This window comes from Crinia signifera, chromosome 2, assembly GCF_055691185.1.
Source record: "Crinia signifera chromosome 2, ASM5569118v1, whole genome shotgun sequence".
Lineage (NCBI taxonomy): Eukaryota > Metazoa > Chordata > Amphibia > Anura > Myobatrachidae > Crinia > Crinia signifera.
This window is the reverse complement of record NC_139218.1, coordinates 82,925,480-82,941,278: the sequence shown is the minus strand read 5'-3', so window position 1 is coordinate 82,941,278 and position 15,799 is coordinate 82,925,480. Positions and strand designations below refer to the sequence as shown.

Below are 15,799 nucleotides of genomic sequence, written 5' to 3'. Positions count from 1 at the left end.
AGGTGAGACCCAGACAGGGGTCTGCAGGGGTCTGGCGGCACAGGGGGGCTATCCGGAGGGTCCTCTGGATTCGGGCGCCTTCCTCAGGGCTTCCAAACTGCGCTCCGCTACTTGTGGGCTTGTCGGCGGCCCGGCTGAAAACTCGAGGCCCCGGCTTTGTGCGATGTTAGGCCGCAGTCTGCAGAGACCCGAGCCCGGGTCCCCCGACTCCGCAGCTCTTTCCCAGCTAGCTCCCCACGGGTTAGGGGGTGACCCCAGTGACAGATCCAGTTGGGGAGAGAGGTTAGAAGATGTTTGGGGCTGTAACTAGAACTTAATAGCCGGAGCTCCAGTAAAGTGCAGCCTTCCTCATCTCCCCTCAGGATGGGTTTTTTAAAGTTGGGAAAGTTACGTTGCCATTTTATCCCCTCAACTTAGGGAACAATTGTGGAAATGCTTCTGCAATACATAATACATAATACAGGATGCACAGGGTTAATGGAGGGGAGTCGGGCTCGGGGATCAGCTCTATGATCCCCGCACCCGCAGTACAGGTGCAGCGGGGATGGAAGCGGCGGCAAACGGTGCGGTGCTTTGAATCTGGCGCCGCTGCGGCTGCCAATCCAAATCCGAGTCGGGAGCCAATGGCAGACGGTTGCGGCGAGCCAATCAGCGCTCGCCACGCCATACTCGGCCCCGCCCACGGCGTCTGACGTCAGACGCCGCCGGGAGGGCGAGGAAGGAAGTCCCTCGGCTGAGGAGCAAGATGACGCCGGAAGTCGCTGGAGAACGGCGCAGAAGACTGCAGCTGGGAGAAGAGCTCCTGAAGAGGCCAGAAGACACCAGGATCAAGAAAGAAGATTTCCGGCGCCTTCTGCAGGAAGAGGAGAAGCGGCGCCGCCGCTGGCCAGGACAGAGGAAAGATGGGGGCCGGATCCGGAGATGCCAGCAGGAGTGGAAAGCAGAAGAGCTGACGAAACTCCCCCCTGCGGCCTCTCCCAACAGTAGGTAGGCGGCCCCAGGCCACCTACCCCTCCATAGACCACCGGGTGATTGGGCACTAGGCCCGTAGGTACAGATCAGGCCCCTCCGGCCTGTGGCCATGATAGTCGTGGGCATTTCTTTGTTGGGCACTCCTGGCCCTTTTTGTATTTAGCTGGGCCCTCCTGGGGCCCTCCTATTGTTGGGGGGTCGTCTTATATGGCCGGTCGATTTTTATCGGCAGCAAATACGGTAGGTCCTGTATGACTTTGGATATACTCAGGGCTGTCTTAACAGAGTTGTAGGTCCTGGGCAAAGCAATGCACTGCTCCTTCACACTCATTTATTGGGAAAAAAATGTAAAAGAAGGGGATGCTGCACTCCCCAGCTGGCCACCAATCAGCATGCTGACAGCCATTCACTGTCTGGCTACAGGCTAGGATGCAGGAAGAGGATACTGCCTGGCTATTCTAACTGTGTGTGTAATTCACAATCAAAGCAACCAGGCAGCATTCTATACTGCCTCCCAAAAAGCTCAGTGGCAGTAGTCAAAAAGCCCAATAGACCCCTGCTTGAAGGCCCCTAGAATTGGGGGCCCTTTTGCAGCTGCCCATTAATCCCAAATGTTAAGATGGCCCTGGATAAACCTACCCAATGAAAATCATGAAGAGTTACAGAATGCCTCACTTTTGGTCCAAGCAAACAGACATTTTAGAAAAAAGCCATTCATCAGTTACTTCTAAAGCAACTGAGCAAAATCTACAAAGTCACTACAAAGACAGACCATGAGGATGCAATGGGCAATAATAGGTGTGTTTGCGACTACACAGTGTAAAGGACCCCATGGTAGTCTTTACATGCATGGAGACTATAGCTGATAAAAGTGGCAAGGTAAAGCTATTGCTCCATGAGACCGCTAATCATAATGCTATATCCATGCTAATATTATCAGCAACAGCAAAAAAATTCAACTTACAAAAGTGAATACAACCAACCATAACAACATTTTCACTTTTTTTTTTATTATTTAATATTTTCAGGATGGGTTTTTGAAAGTTGGGAAAGTTACGTTGCCATTTTATCCCCACAACTTAGGGAACAATTGTGGAAATGCTTCTGCAATACACTAATGGTATGAAAAGCGCATACATACTTGAGACCCCCCAATTGTTATCAACACTTCTTCCGCTCTGGCTAGCAGAGCTAACAGGTACGAGTAATAACTATAAAAACTTTATTGTTATGTGGAGAGTGCTTCTTTATTAATGTCACTTAGGCCCTTATTCAGATCTGATTGCAGTACAAATTTGTTCTGAAATTGGGCAAAACCATGTGCACTGCAGGTGGGGCAGATGCAACATGTATAGATAGAGTTAAATTTGGGTGGGGTGTGTTGAAACTGAAATCTAAATTGCAGTGTAAAAATAATGCAGCGAGTATTTACTCTGCACAGAAACAAAATAACTCACCCAAATCAAACGCTCTCTATACATGTTACATCTGTCCCATCTGCAGTGCACATGGTTTTGCCCATTTTGAGAACAAATTTGTACTGTGATCAGATCTGAATAAGGGCCTTAGTTTTATGTGATCTACTAATACTTTGTTTCACTTATTACCATTGTCAAATGTGTCAAATTTGAATATCTCTGAGATGTGGTATATTCATGCTTCAATAAAGAAGTGGCAAGGTTGTTTATTTTAAGTGGACAATCTGTACTTCTGTAATAGATTATTACGAAATAGATTTACAACATATATTTGAAATATCATTACAAGAGAAAACTTACCAGAAGCTGTGATTTCTAAAGGCTTATTTGCTGTAGTGAAAAGAAAAGGGTTTCAGTTGCATTGCATATAAGACACACAATCTGCATTGAAGCATACATCACAGTTGCCACAAGAGGGCAACATTTTACCTTATGTTACTGTATCTCCACTCAGACTAGATTACACTAATAAACCCTTGGCAAATCAAGCTTTCCTCTAGCATGTACAGGTAAATTAGAATAATATTTACCAAAATGGGTAGCTTTCCCCTCAGCGCAGGTTTGTGGTGGGTCCACTGGAGTTTTTATAATACTGTACACACGGGCCCCTGTGTCCAGGGAGGCTCACGCTGCACACGGTGCACCCATTTTTTTAAAACTAGTTCCACACCCCTCCGAAGTCCCACGCTAATAGCAGCAGTGCTGTAGAAATCACCAAGAAAATGGTGTGGCTCCCATTTTTCCATGTTTGCGCATGTACGGTAGTAAAATGGCCAGCCATTTTGCCGTACTGTAGATCTATACATGCGCATTAGAACTCGCTAATGAATATTACAGATGTGGGCCGATACACACATACCAACAATCTCCCTATTTTCAAACGGATTGGCTTGAAAATACTATGCGTATGACTATGACGGCTTCTTACTTTCAGCTATCTGAAGGTTTACAGATTCCCTCACCCCAGAGCTTAAGCTCCAAATGCATCTTGTTTCCATTATATGTCTTGTTATGTGACACAAATTTGTTGCAGGATCCTCAGATTTCTTCGTCAACCACAAGCTGGATTATGCTATGGATTCAGGGTTCGGGGGAGGAGGGGACTGCATACTCTACTCATCTATTTAATACATATCACTATTTCTAGTGGTTTATTGGATTGCTATATGTAAAGTATCTATGTAATTATTGTACTTTGGATTCGTATACTCTTAGGTCATATGTACTAACCAAATGCGGTAGATCCCGCTACAACACATCAATACTAATCGCATATGTACTATGTTAGTATCACAAAGGACAGCTTTCACAGGGAGAACACACAAAGTGACACAACGAGGTACGTTTACTAAGATTGGAATTTTATTGAAGATAAATAGCAACCAACCAGATTCATGTTATTATTCATGTATCACATTCTACGAGCAACATCCCATCTTTAATAGAACTCCCATCTTAGTATAATTTACTGCGGGAAGTTCTGGGAGAGATCAGATCCCTCTCAAAAAGAGTGCAGGAAGAAGCCAGTAGGCTTCTGTAGGGTAAGCTGGTGTTTCTCTCCTCAACAAATCTATCAAGCATTACTGGGCTTAGTACTTATGGGAAATGCGGCTAAAGCCAGAAAACGTATTTTTGTCCAAATTTTTCCCATTAGTACATCCCACCCATAATGTGTGTGCTCTGAAAAGAAATGACAAAAAAAAAAAAGGCTAGGTGCAGTAAGAGCCTTAGGACAACATAAGCAACAGAGCAAATCTGACATAATATAGCAATATCCCATAGACTATCCCAAATTGTTCAATCAAAATAATAAGTCGACCAATACTATAGTGGTATTGATAGGGAAGGTTTTCTACTTTTTCCCTGACACGTGCCATTAATATTTCAGATTGCAGCAATAAAGTGTTGACTGAAAAACCTTCGGTGGTAAAGGTATCAGAGCTTCTAAGGAGTGTAGATGTGGACAAAAGAAGTTGCTCTCTGTAACCAATCAGCTTCTTGCTAATATTTATCTAGCACATTATATAAAATGAAAGGTAGAAGCTGATTGCTTGCTATTGCCAACTTCTTTGCTGTTTATAAAGAATTATATATATCTCCCCCTATAACTTCTAAGATCCCCTATTTGCTGACATTCTAATGAGATCCATTGTTTTTACAAATAAATCACCTCCATTTCTCTTCTGTCAACCCAATTAAAACAAAATATGTCCAGTTAAAACAACATATTTTCTCATCATAAAGCAAATTACACAAGGTCCCAAATGTAGATTACCAGCAATTTGGTTAGATCAGCACAGAATGTTGAAAAGTACAGTATGGGGTCGATTCTGGTTGACTCGCAGTGAACCGAAATTGCCCCCCCCCCCCCCCCCGCTCTGATGGTCGGGGTTTGCACCTGCGAATGGCAGCGGTGATGCGCAATGCCGCTCGGAGCAGTGTGGGCCGAAGGCACGGGGTGGCGGACATGGGTAGCACCCATAGGAATGTCCAGCATTTCGTGGGCGTTCCCATGGGATTGTGGGTGGGATGAGGGGTGCCGTGGGTGGGCGGTTGATGTCACATGATGTCTTCGCCCCTCTGCCTGAAAATATGTCAGTCTTCACTGATTTGTGAAGGCAGGGGAAATCATTTGACCATCTAATGATTTATCCTGCTGCAGGCACATGCGAGGGGATGTGTCTTTGTGACACATCCCCTCGCAACCAAGCGGGGGTAAACGGTGGCGGGGGGGCGTGCATTTTCCGGGCCGGCAGGGCGGCGTCACAAGGACTCGGTAAGCTTATCAAGTCAACCCGAAACACCCCCTATGTCCCAGTGACAGGGTGTACTTTGCCAGTACCACTGGTGCATACATAAATGCAGAACTGTTATCAGGGAGGAGAGAAGATGTTGGAATAGCTGGTAATTCATAATCATAAGAATCTGTCTCCCCTTCAAAGGAAAAATGTACACTAGGCACTAAAAGGATGCAGAAACACTAAACTATGGGGGTTATTCAGAAATGATCACTTGCCCCTGTGATTTGCCCTGTGATCAGATAGCTGCTGCCCAGCCAGAAGGAAAACCCCGCTCTGTGCAAGGTTCGGAAAGGCTTGCGGAAATATCACAGATCTGCAAATAGCTGCAAATCCATTCACAACTCCCTCACCATCGAATGATTTTCCCAGTCTGTATGCAGTCTGTACATAAACTCAGATCCTACTGTGATAGAAGCAGGCTGATTGGGGCCAGAGTTGATGTCACACGCCATTTCGGAAAACGTCTGGACACCAGGGCTGCCTTTGGAAGGGCCCAGGCAGCTAATTTTGCCCACCACAGCCCCTCCAACTGCCTCTGCTGCGCTCAGTGCGCTGAACAAAGCAGGTCCTGGAGCGCAGGCCAATTAAAATGATGCACTGGCTTTTGAGCCAATCAGAGCTCGCGTTCCAGCAGCCAATCAGAGTGGCCCCCGCTACGTGAGCTCTGATTGGCTCACCAGCCGGTGCTGCATTTTAATTGGCTGCCAGTATCCTGAGTTGAAGAAGTCAGCGCACCGGGCCCGCTGCGTGGCGAGCGCACCGGGCCCGCTGCGTGGCGAGCGCAGCGAGCCCGCAAGGGGGGGCGATCCACGTCCCCCCCTTGTCGGGATTCCGGCGTCGGGATTCTGAACGCCGGGATCCCGACCGCCGGGATTCAATACTGAATCCGGCTAGCCATACATATTCCTCAGTATTAGCTTATGCAGCTCAGTAAGAACATCAGTGCTAATTAACACCGCTTTTATACCGCTTAGCCGGGTTGCAACCGGGATTTTGTACCAAGTTCCAACCTGAGTACGACCCGGCGGGTAACCCTTTTTCACTGCCGTCCCAGCATAATGCTAGGTGGGTGACCACACTGGAGGCGGTTCCTGTGCCAGCACTTAGAGATGAGATCAGTTCTCCAGTGCTGGCTGTTTTATTGCTGTGAAGAAGTTTACTCTTCAATGCATCCGGGTTAAATCTGTGTTTAACAGGTTGAAATGGCAGCTCACTTAACCCAGGTAATTTCAATTGGGTGCATTTCCATGATATCCCGAGTTGCTGCGAGTTCATGTGCAATAATCCGGGTTATTTAGGGCAGTGTAAAAGCGATATTAATCACCCCATTATAAGGCAACAGCACTTGTAATGCTGGCATTACAATGACCTCAACTGTTAGCAAGTAGGACGGTGATACAAATAACTATGGTATTGATTTCCTTAAAATATATAACTAATTAACCACAAAACCACATATAAAATATATTTTCACTAAACAAAGCAGGAAACATAACCAACTTCTAAGAAAAAAAATCAACTCCGTTTATTTAGGCCTCACCATTTTCCAAGTGAGTCATTCAACTTCTGAAAAACATGAGTTTCCAGTTCTCTCTCTGATGTTGCCTGTCTAGCACTGACTTTCCAGTCTGCACAGATATATTATGGTACTAGAAAGGTCCCAGAGGATGGAGACTAGACCAATATTACGGAGAGCTGTAAAGCAGCCTTCTAACACTTTATTTTTTTTTCTTATTAGAGGCAAAAAATTCCATTCAGGAAATTGAAACTCACACATTCTTATGTGATAATTATTTAGTTTTAACCTTCAACTTGGCTTTATAATGTAAATAAATTTACAGGGAAACGTCCTGGGCAAACTATAAAGTTAAGTGAAAGAGCCTCTCTTTGACAGTAATAGCATATATCTTTGACTAGGAAAACACGTTCATGGTCTTGGTGATATTGCTAGAGCGCAAACTTGGGGAAATGTGCTTTTCACACAGGACCGGTTTAAACACAACAAAAGCTAGACACAACTGACCTCCTCATACATGTACAGTTCATAGTTAATTTTTAACTTTATGTTGAGAAACCATTAAAATACAAAATACTGTAACTGCTTCTGCGTGTTGTTGTAGCTCTTCTGTAAGCTAGACAGATAATTAAAGCTGGCCACACATATTCAAGGTGGCACCTGACAGCCACAATGCAAGTGTTTGTATTATTATAATCCTATTTATATGGTGCCACAAGGGATCTGTAGTGCCCAATTACAGAGTACTTAAATGAATAAGAAAAACAGTGACTTACAGTTGAATACAATAGGTCAAGTACAGGGTACATACATTAGTGTATTGTCAAAGTTTACTTAAAATACACATAGCTGTATCAGCAGAGGGCACTAGAATAATTATCAGGGTGGCAGAAAATCTGAGGATTTGATGTCATGGAAGACGGTTTAAGTAAGAGAAGAAAAAGCACATGGGGAAAAGGGTCCTGCTCATGAGAGCTTACATTCTAGAGCTGCTAAACAAATAGGGGGGTATTCAATATTGGGGCACAGCTGTCGGGCTGGCACGTCAGCCGTGACCCTGCCCAGTTCCTGGTCTGCTCAAATGAGATTTTGCAGGTGGGATTCAATATCCTGCCTGCAGCGGGACTAGAAGGGGGAGTGACTGTGAGCTGCAGCCGGGAAGAGGTGACCTGCAGCCGGGAGCTCCTCACTTCCCGGCCGTTCTGCCGAGATCCCCTGTTCAATGCTGTTGGGGAAGACAGCATTGAATAGGGCCCCGCAGCCATCTCGCTTGTCGGGAGATGGCTGCGGGAGATTGAATATCCCACATAGAATCATATGTTTTGCTACTGTTAACCCTGCTTTATAATATGAGAATATAGGAAATATGGTAAACTCAGCTAAGCTAGATAATTTTGTGATTAAAGTATATCAATATATTTTATCGATAATAATTTAGTTTGTGGAGGAAGAGTGCATCTAAGAGAACTGGTTTTCTATGTCTTTTTGTCCATTTTATGTATAGTATTAAAAACAGTAGGTAGCACCTTGTAATATCTGGGTTTAAATGGAAAACTCACCCAGATTTGGTCACCATAGACCCCTCCACTACCCTATATAATTGTATATAATCCTGGTGCAGGATTCTTTTGTTTCATTGTATTCTAGAGCCGCTGTTCAGGCACGATCACCGCCTGTACAGTTATTTTTCCTCAGAGCCCCCTGAGGTGGCAATGGGCTAATTAGGTTGACACATACTTGCCTACTTTTGAAAAACTTATTTCAGGGAGATTATAGTTGGTAGCAGAGTTTTGCAAATCACCCCATTGAGAGGGTGTGTCATGCTCCACCCAAAGGGCGTGGCTAGTTCCGTGTATGGAGAGATTGTGAAAGTGGCATCTAGAAGCATATTTGTATACTGCTACATCAGAGAGGAATCTTTTAAAATGACTTATATCGAAATGTAGATGAGCCCCAGAGCAGTTAGTAAGAGCTACTTTACTTGCTAAAGTGATGGGAAATGGTGCAGATGATTCAGTGTAAATGTATCTGTCTCTCCTTCCCTTTTTCCCAAAAAATGTAACAGTGTAATGTGGGCTAGGGGAAATGAGGGAGATTGCTAGACTAATAAGGGAGATTGCTGCTATTTCAGGGAGTCTCCTGAACAATGCAGGAGGGTAGGCAATTATGGGTTGACCCCTGTGTGCTTGTTATGTGAGGGGGGTGGTGGTGGAATGAAGTAAGCTGAAGCTTAAAACGAGATGAGAGATGAATGTTGATTCACTATGAAATGCGTGAGTTAGAACAAGTAATCCAGCTTGTGCAGGGCAAAACTAAATAGGTTGAGGCTTTTAACTCTCGTGGCTGGAGTTAATAGAGTAGCCAGTCTCTGGAGCTTTGACATGAAGTCCAGGATGATGACAAGTCAGATCAATGGATCCAGCTGCCACCCAAGAAATCAACAGCATCACAGTCGAGCTATGGGCAACCACCCATTTCCAATAGAACTCCCATCTTAGTAAATGTACCCCTCAGTGTTTAGAAGGCATACCCTGGAGACTGCAGTTATGAAGTCAAAATTAAAAACTTAATTGTCATATCTTTATTCTGTAACTTGATCAGATTGTATCAACCAGATGTTTTATGAGTCCCCAAACATTTGCTCATATATTGATTCCATCTTTAAAAATACTTCCCTTGTCAGCCTAAATGGGGAAATACTGTTTTATAGTCACAAAAGAACACCTTAAAAAATACAGCAAGTGCTTCAAGGATCTTAGAAAATCAGTATTGTATTACATAAAAAAGGTTACACCCATTATACTCTGACATGCTGGGATTATTCTACACTTCCACCAAGTGTTTTGTATTATATTTTTTCAAAGACCCAGATGGAAGCTCTTAACCTGGAACCAGCATTGCACAGTGTTATACAAAAAATGTTAAATCTTATAGGTGAAGTACAATATGCACCAATATACAATCAAATTGAATCAATTAAGTTAAATCAATTGGGGAAATTTACAAAAATGAGAGTTCTTGTTCAGATGGGATGTTGCTATGGGTAACCAATCAGATACTATCTATTATTTTCTATAAGGTGCTAAATAAATGAGAAGTAGATTCTGATTGGTAGCCCATAGCAATATCCATTGTGTAATAGTACTCCCATCTTAGTAAATTTCCATTTATGTATAAGTTTGTGCTAATAAGGCTGTAAAATGGTTTTAGCGTGCATGCCAAGCATAATCATATAGCTCTCTTATCATGTCCAGTGGTGTAACTACCAAGGGTGCAGGGGGCGCAGCTGCTATGGGGCCCGACCTGGCTGTAGGGCCCGCAGCTCCACCTGCACCTAGTATTACAGTGTGGATATGCACAAAAGGACACCTTTTCTGCCAAATTTTCAGGGGGGGGGGGGGGGGGGGGTTCGCATAGATTATAGTTACGCCCTCTTAAAATGTTGCTATGGGGCCTAGACAGTTCTAGTTACACCCCTGGTCACGTCTTTTATATTTCAGCCCGTCTAAAATCTCTCAGTTACAGAAGCTATTATACATGAAATACTGGCAGAGTACTAAATATACAGAGAATACAATTTTCAAGACAAGGGGGAAGGTAGATGAACTACAAAATAATGTCCCAAATCGTGGATATATTGTGACAACCATAGTAAAAAGATTTTGTTTTAAGGGCAACAGTGGAAGTACTACAGTCAGGGCTGCTTAGGCAATATATGGGCCCTGGAGACGAGATGGGCATGGCCATAATCTTTCAGAAACAAACCAAATAAATAATGAAAAATACTTACTTGCTACAAAGCTCACAGGGTCTCTCAGACAATGTCATGCTAAGGAAAATAATAGCTGTCCCACCCCCTTATTGCCCCTGACTACAGTAATATGTAAGGTAACAAATCCACAGTCCAAATTAGCCCCTAATACTTCTACCACCACAGTCTGGGGTCAATAGAACAAGTCACCAACAGGATGCGTTTCAGTTGCAATTGTGTAGAAACTCGCTTCCCTCGCTGCCTGATCTCACTCCAAACATACAGATATTTCTACGCAGCCTGCAAACTAAAATCTGAGATTGTGCAGGTATGGCAAGTCATAAGAGTGGCATATGGCCGTACTTACCTGTGCTGCGAGGGCAATCGTGGCCAATAGGACTGGCTCACCTGAGTTTATTTCTACCATATCAAAAAAAAAACCTTCAGCGTTTGAAATGATAGAGGATTAACAACTCTTCTCTGACATTTCTCCTGTCACTATAACTCAAATAAGCACAGATCATCTGCAGTATGAACAAGTATTTCCTGTTACCCTCAGCATTCACTATAATAGCAATTACATGATCATTTCAATAAATAATCTGGAATAAAATGCTAGAAGGAATAGAAAATGATCATGGATTCAGAGCGCTGGCCATGCCCCACAGTGATGAAAATGGCTCATGAGTGCTGCATCCCCATGAAACCTGACCCTTTTGGGAGGCCACACCCCTTTGTGACCTCCGCTTATGGATTTGCAAATGTATGGAGGTATGATGTTGCCCATTGCAACCAACCAGATACTGTCTATCATTTTCTAGGATGCAATGAGAAATGATAGGTAGAATATAATTGGTTGCTATGGGAAATCCTCCCACATTTAGAAACATTAGAAAATTTACAACACTGAGTCCTAAAACTTTTAAGTTCTACTTAAATAACATTGTTTAACATTAGCTTCGAAGGCTCTGTTACTTTCTGTTTAGACTACAAGCTTGATCAGCTTGTTGTTACCAAGGTTATGGTTTTGTGTTAGTTTTGTAGCATGCTTACCTAGCTGGTGTAGTGGGGACCAGGGTTGCCTACCTGACCCTCTCCATGAGGGAGAAAATGCTCTGTTCCTCGACTTCCCTGGTAATGTATGATTGCCATCACCTGTGGTGACCCCTTTCTCATCAATTACTTAGCACCCCACAGGTGATGGCAATCATACATTACCAAGGAAGTCCAGGAACAGAGCATTTTCTCCCCCATGGAGAGGGTCAGGTAGGCAAGTATGGTGGGGACTTGGAGGTGGGTAGATGGGCAGATTTTCTGGAGTCTCTTGGTCATTCTGGGAGGGTAGGCAAGCATGCTTTATACTTATTGTTGAAATATAGTATGTTTTATGTCACTCACATATTATGGTTGCCAAAGTAGGCTATCTTCTCTCTCTCTATATATATATTTCTTAGCCACATCCCCTATTTGGCAAAAACATTAGTTTCCATATGGAAACTATTTCTGTCTTCCATCAGTTTAAGTTTTGTTTTGCTGCTTTAATCAGGAAAATGAATGAAGTCCAAGACTCCTTAGCAAAGCAATCCTGTACTTTGAAACTTAGCAATAATACTAAAATAAAGAATGACCTTTGGAATATAGGAAAAATATACAAAAGTGATCACTGACCCACATCCAAAGAGCTCGTGTTATCCAAAAATATTAAAACCTGGGAAACCTAGGGTCTAAATCAGACCAGATCGCTTGCTGCATATACTCGCACCCTATTAAATGTATCTGTCCAAAAAATTGCACCCTAATACATTTCGCCCATTATTTGATCTCTGGGGTTGAAATAATTAATAGTAGCCTGACTATGCAATTCATTCAATTGTACAGGTCCCACCCAAAAGTATTGGGTTTAGCCACATAAACAGGCTTAACCAGTCAAAAGCCAGAGGATTTTTCGTACATAGTTGCTATCCACAGTATTTATGCCCAACTGAGCAATAATTTAATAGTGTTGGCTGCCCATTGTGATTGGGCTTGCTAAACACAATTGAATTCCCTCCTCTGGACCCTAATTTGGAAGCGCTATTTCACATGTGAATATATCAGTTCCATTCCGCCAGCAACATATTTGCATTACATTGTTCATTCATGTGTATAAGGAGACTATGGCCCTTATTCTGATTGCGTCATCGGTCGGACAGCCAATGTATTGTATTTGCGCATGTGCAGAGGCGTTTCTGCACATGTGCGAACGCCACGCACGTCCGAATATGGCGTGAATTCCGTACAGAAAGCGATCCATCTGAACAATCCGAGCAGGGGGTGGAGAGGGACGTGAAGAGCTGTTTGGGCTCATTACCATATGCGTACACCTCACGTTTCATGGGCGTTCCCATGAAAATGCTGGACGTACGTATGGTAATCCGGCCGTGACGCACTTGTGGGGGGGGGGGCGGCTGACAGCTGACATAGCCGGATGCCAGCTACCCGCCCATATCCCTGTTTTGCACAGAGAAATGTCCGAGTGATCGAGAGCACTCGGTGCTGCCTGACCACTCGGTCCATCATTCGATGGTCGGCGACCATCAGAGGATAGGTGAGGTTCCCACAGATAGGGGAGTTGTTCACATGGAAAATCCACTCGCGGTCCATTCGCTCTGCGTCTTACCACATTCGGACGGTGTGAGTGATCCGTGCGGTAGGCGGGGCTAAGAACACTTTGTGGCCATCCAAAATACGCATCTGTCCGAGTCAACTAGAATAAGGGCCCATGTGTTATGACATTTGTGATTTTTGTTTTTTCTATTAATAAAAAATCTCACAATTTATAAAGGAATTATTTTGGACCAGAACATAGAACAAAAGGAAAATCAGGGTTGTGAGATGTGTGGGAAAAGTACAATAAATCAAAAAATTTCATCTCTGAAACATTGGTTAGTAAAAAGCCATTTTGTAGACAGATTTTGGAATCAGCATTTCTTTTTAATTCAGTCTGTAACATCAAGGAAGAAAAGTGTGAAGTTCTGCCCCAGACTTGACTAAAAAAAATGAGAGCACTTTATTCTGCACAAAGCATATAAACACATTTTGCATGGGTCTTATCAAGCGAGCCAACAAATTTCTATGTGCAAGTCAAACATTTTATGCTGACTACATGAGATGCATGATTAAGTTGAAATAGTATGGTAAAATCGCTCCCTTAGGTTATATAAGAATGTATTTGCCAGGACTGGCTGATACTAAACAGACTTATCCCAAAATCTATCTGGAGGTTTCTTTGAAATGAATCACTTGGCTTTGAGAAGTCAGACCGTGCCTATTGGCTACAAGAGGATATGGATGTTGATAAGTTTAACCATTTAGCTGTTAAATTTCTATTTTCATCTTTTTAGAAATATGCAAAATAAAAAGTAATAGTATTTTCTCAATTCCCAGGAAGCCTTTTCATAACTAGAAGTAATAGTATTTTGTAATATTTAATGTGTTTGCTATATAGAAGATTACGTTGTTGTTTTTTTTACAGGTGAAAACTGTCTCCTGTGAAAGCTAGCAAATTAAAGAATGACTATTCTTACCACTGCAGTCCTCTTACAGTATCTCTATTGCCGTTTCAGAATGACTTTTGCATGGGGCAGTACAAGACAAATAATTATTATTAAATAAACTTATTTCTTCCAAAAGTAAAATTGTTAATAAAAATATTTTTTCTTCTTTCATTTCCTTGTAGCTGCAACTGGAAACCTGAGCCCAGGCTTCTGGTTCCACTGCGCTGTAAACCAGTTTGTTCATGCACAGAAGGCCCCAAGCCTCCACTTACCATTGCCAGACAGTCTCGCAGTGGAACTGAGTATCGCTCGGCTGCACTAGAAGCTTTTCTTGCTAAATTGCAGTTTTAAAAGATTCACTAACCTTGCCATTAGGGGTAATTGAAAGAGTCTCTACCACATAATTATATGGGAGATAATTCATTAATCAACATTGAAGCCATTGGCAGCATTGGCTGTGATGGGGACCCGGCAAGGTACTGGAATTGGCAAGTGCGGTGATGACGGCGTGGAGGGTGTGCGGTGGCAGAGGAAGCGATGGAGAGAGCATTAAGGATGACTTCTCTCTAAACTTTTCTGGTAAGGGAGGGGGTCGCTAGTGATGTGTGGGAGTGCGTATCATTAATGATGTTAAGTTTACACAATAGGCAATAAAAGTTAATGCTCAGACATATCATATACCCCTTGATCAACAGACACCTAAAGCATACATTTGGTGGCACATCCCTCGCTCCACAATACTAAATGTGCTATACTGTAATAAAATACAAGATTTCAACTGCTTCCCATTCTTTAAGAACTTGCCCTGGCCTATACAGATGAGCTCATTTCATCTTATCCACAGCAGCAAGTATTTGCAGCATGTTTGCCGCAATTAGTGTATTTCTCACACACCCACCCACAATTCGTAGGATAGCATGATGCAACTGCAGCCATAATTGTTGACATTTGCAAAATGGCAGCTGTAAAGCAATGTAAGAAGATCATGATAACTTGAAATACTTTTTTCAGGTTGTCTTTTGCCTAACGTGAAGTGGTATACTATATTCACGCATTTATAACCATTTAAACCAAGCAACAGGAGGTTTAAAAATAGAGATTCAAGCAACGAGGATGAGCAATAGTGATATCCACATAAAGTACTTAAAAATAAGAATGCCCAATCTCGCAACAGCCTGTTTATCTCACGAGTACCAGCAATCTCCGACATAGCAGAGAGCTGATCTGAATATCCCCGGGGTCTCTTTTCCGTCACTAGTCACTGTGCTCTACATTGAATTGACCCCAATGTTTGTTTGTAGCTTGCTTAATAAGTTCAAGATATGTTTTCCCTCCAGTGTAACAACTCCTTAAAATTGAACTGCGTCATTAAATTTGAGTTTGGGGAATTGTAGAATGAGCTTAAACAGAAAAGCTATTATTTGTCTTAAGTATAGAAGGATTATTAAAGTTTTTTTTTTTTTTGAATGGATCGGCATTAAATATCATTTGCTGTTTTGTCCATCTATAGATACATCTTTAGGTCTGTCTCATCTTCAACATGCATACACATTGGAAGACTTCAATGATTCCGACTGCAGTGAGCTATAGCACACTCTAGCCGGAGAGATGGAAGACCCACTGGGACCAGGTAAATAAACAGCTGTGATAGGGGAAACCATGACACCTGAGGTCACCGGCTATATGTATATACTAGGGTCACCTCAGTCGGTCCTGTCCACCTGCTTTACACGCTCTGCTCTGTT

At 43.0% G+C, this 15,799-nt stretch overlaps 1 protein-coding gene across 2 annotated transcripts in view; it reads right to left on the bottom strand.

The window, feature by feature from the left end:
- ADGRG2 (adhesion G protein-coupled receptor G2) overlaps positions 1–15,799 on the bottom strand; it is a 145,021-nt gene that overhangs the window by 78,505 nt on the left and 50,717 nt on the right. For both annotated transcript variants that reach the window (XM_083172497.1, XM_083172498.1), the window contains exon 4: positions 2,751–2,780. In XM_083172497.1, the coding sequence (XP_083028623.1) occupies positions 2,751–2,780 (30 nt within the window). The remainder of the gene's footprint in view (positions 1–2,750; positions 2,781–15,799) is intronic.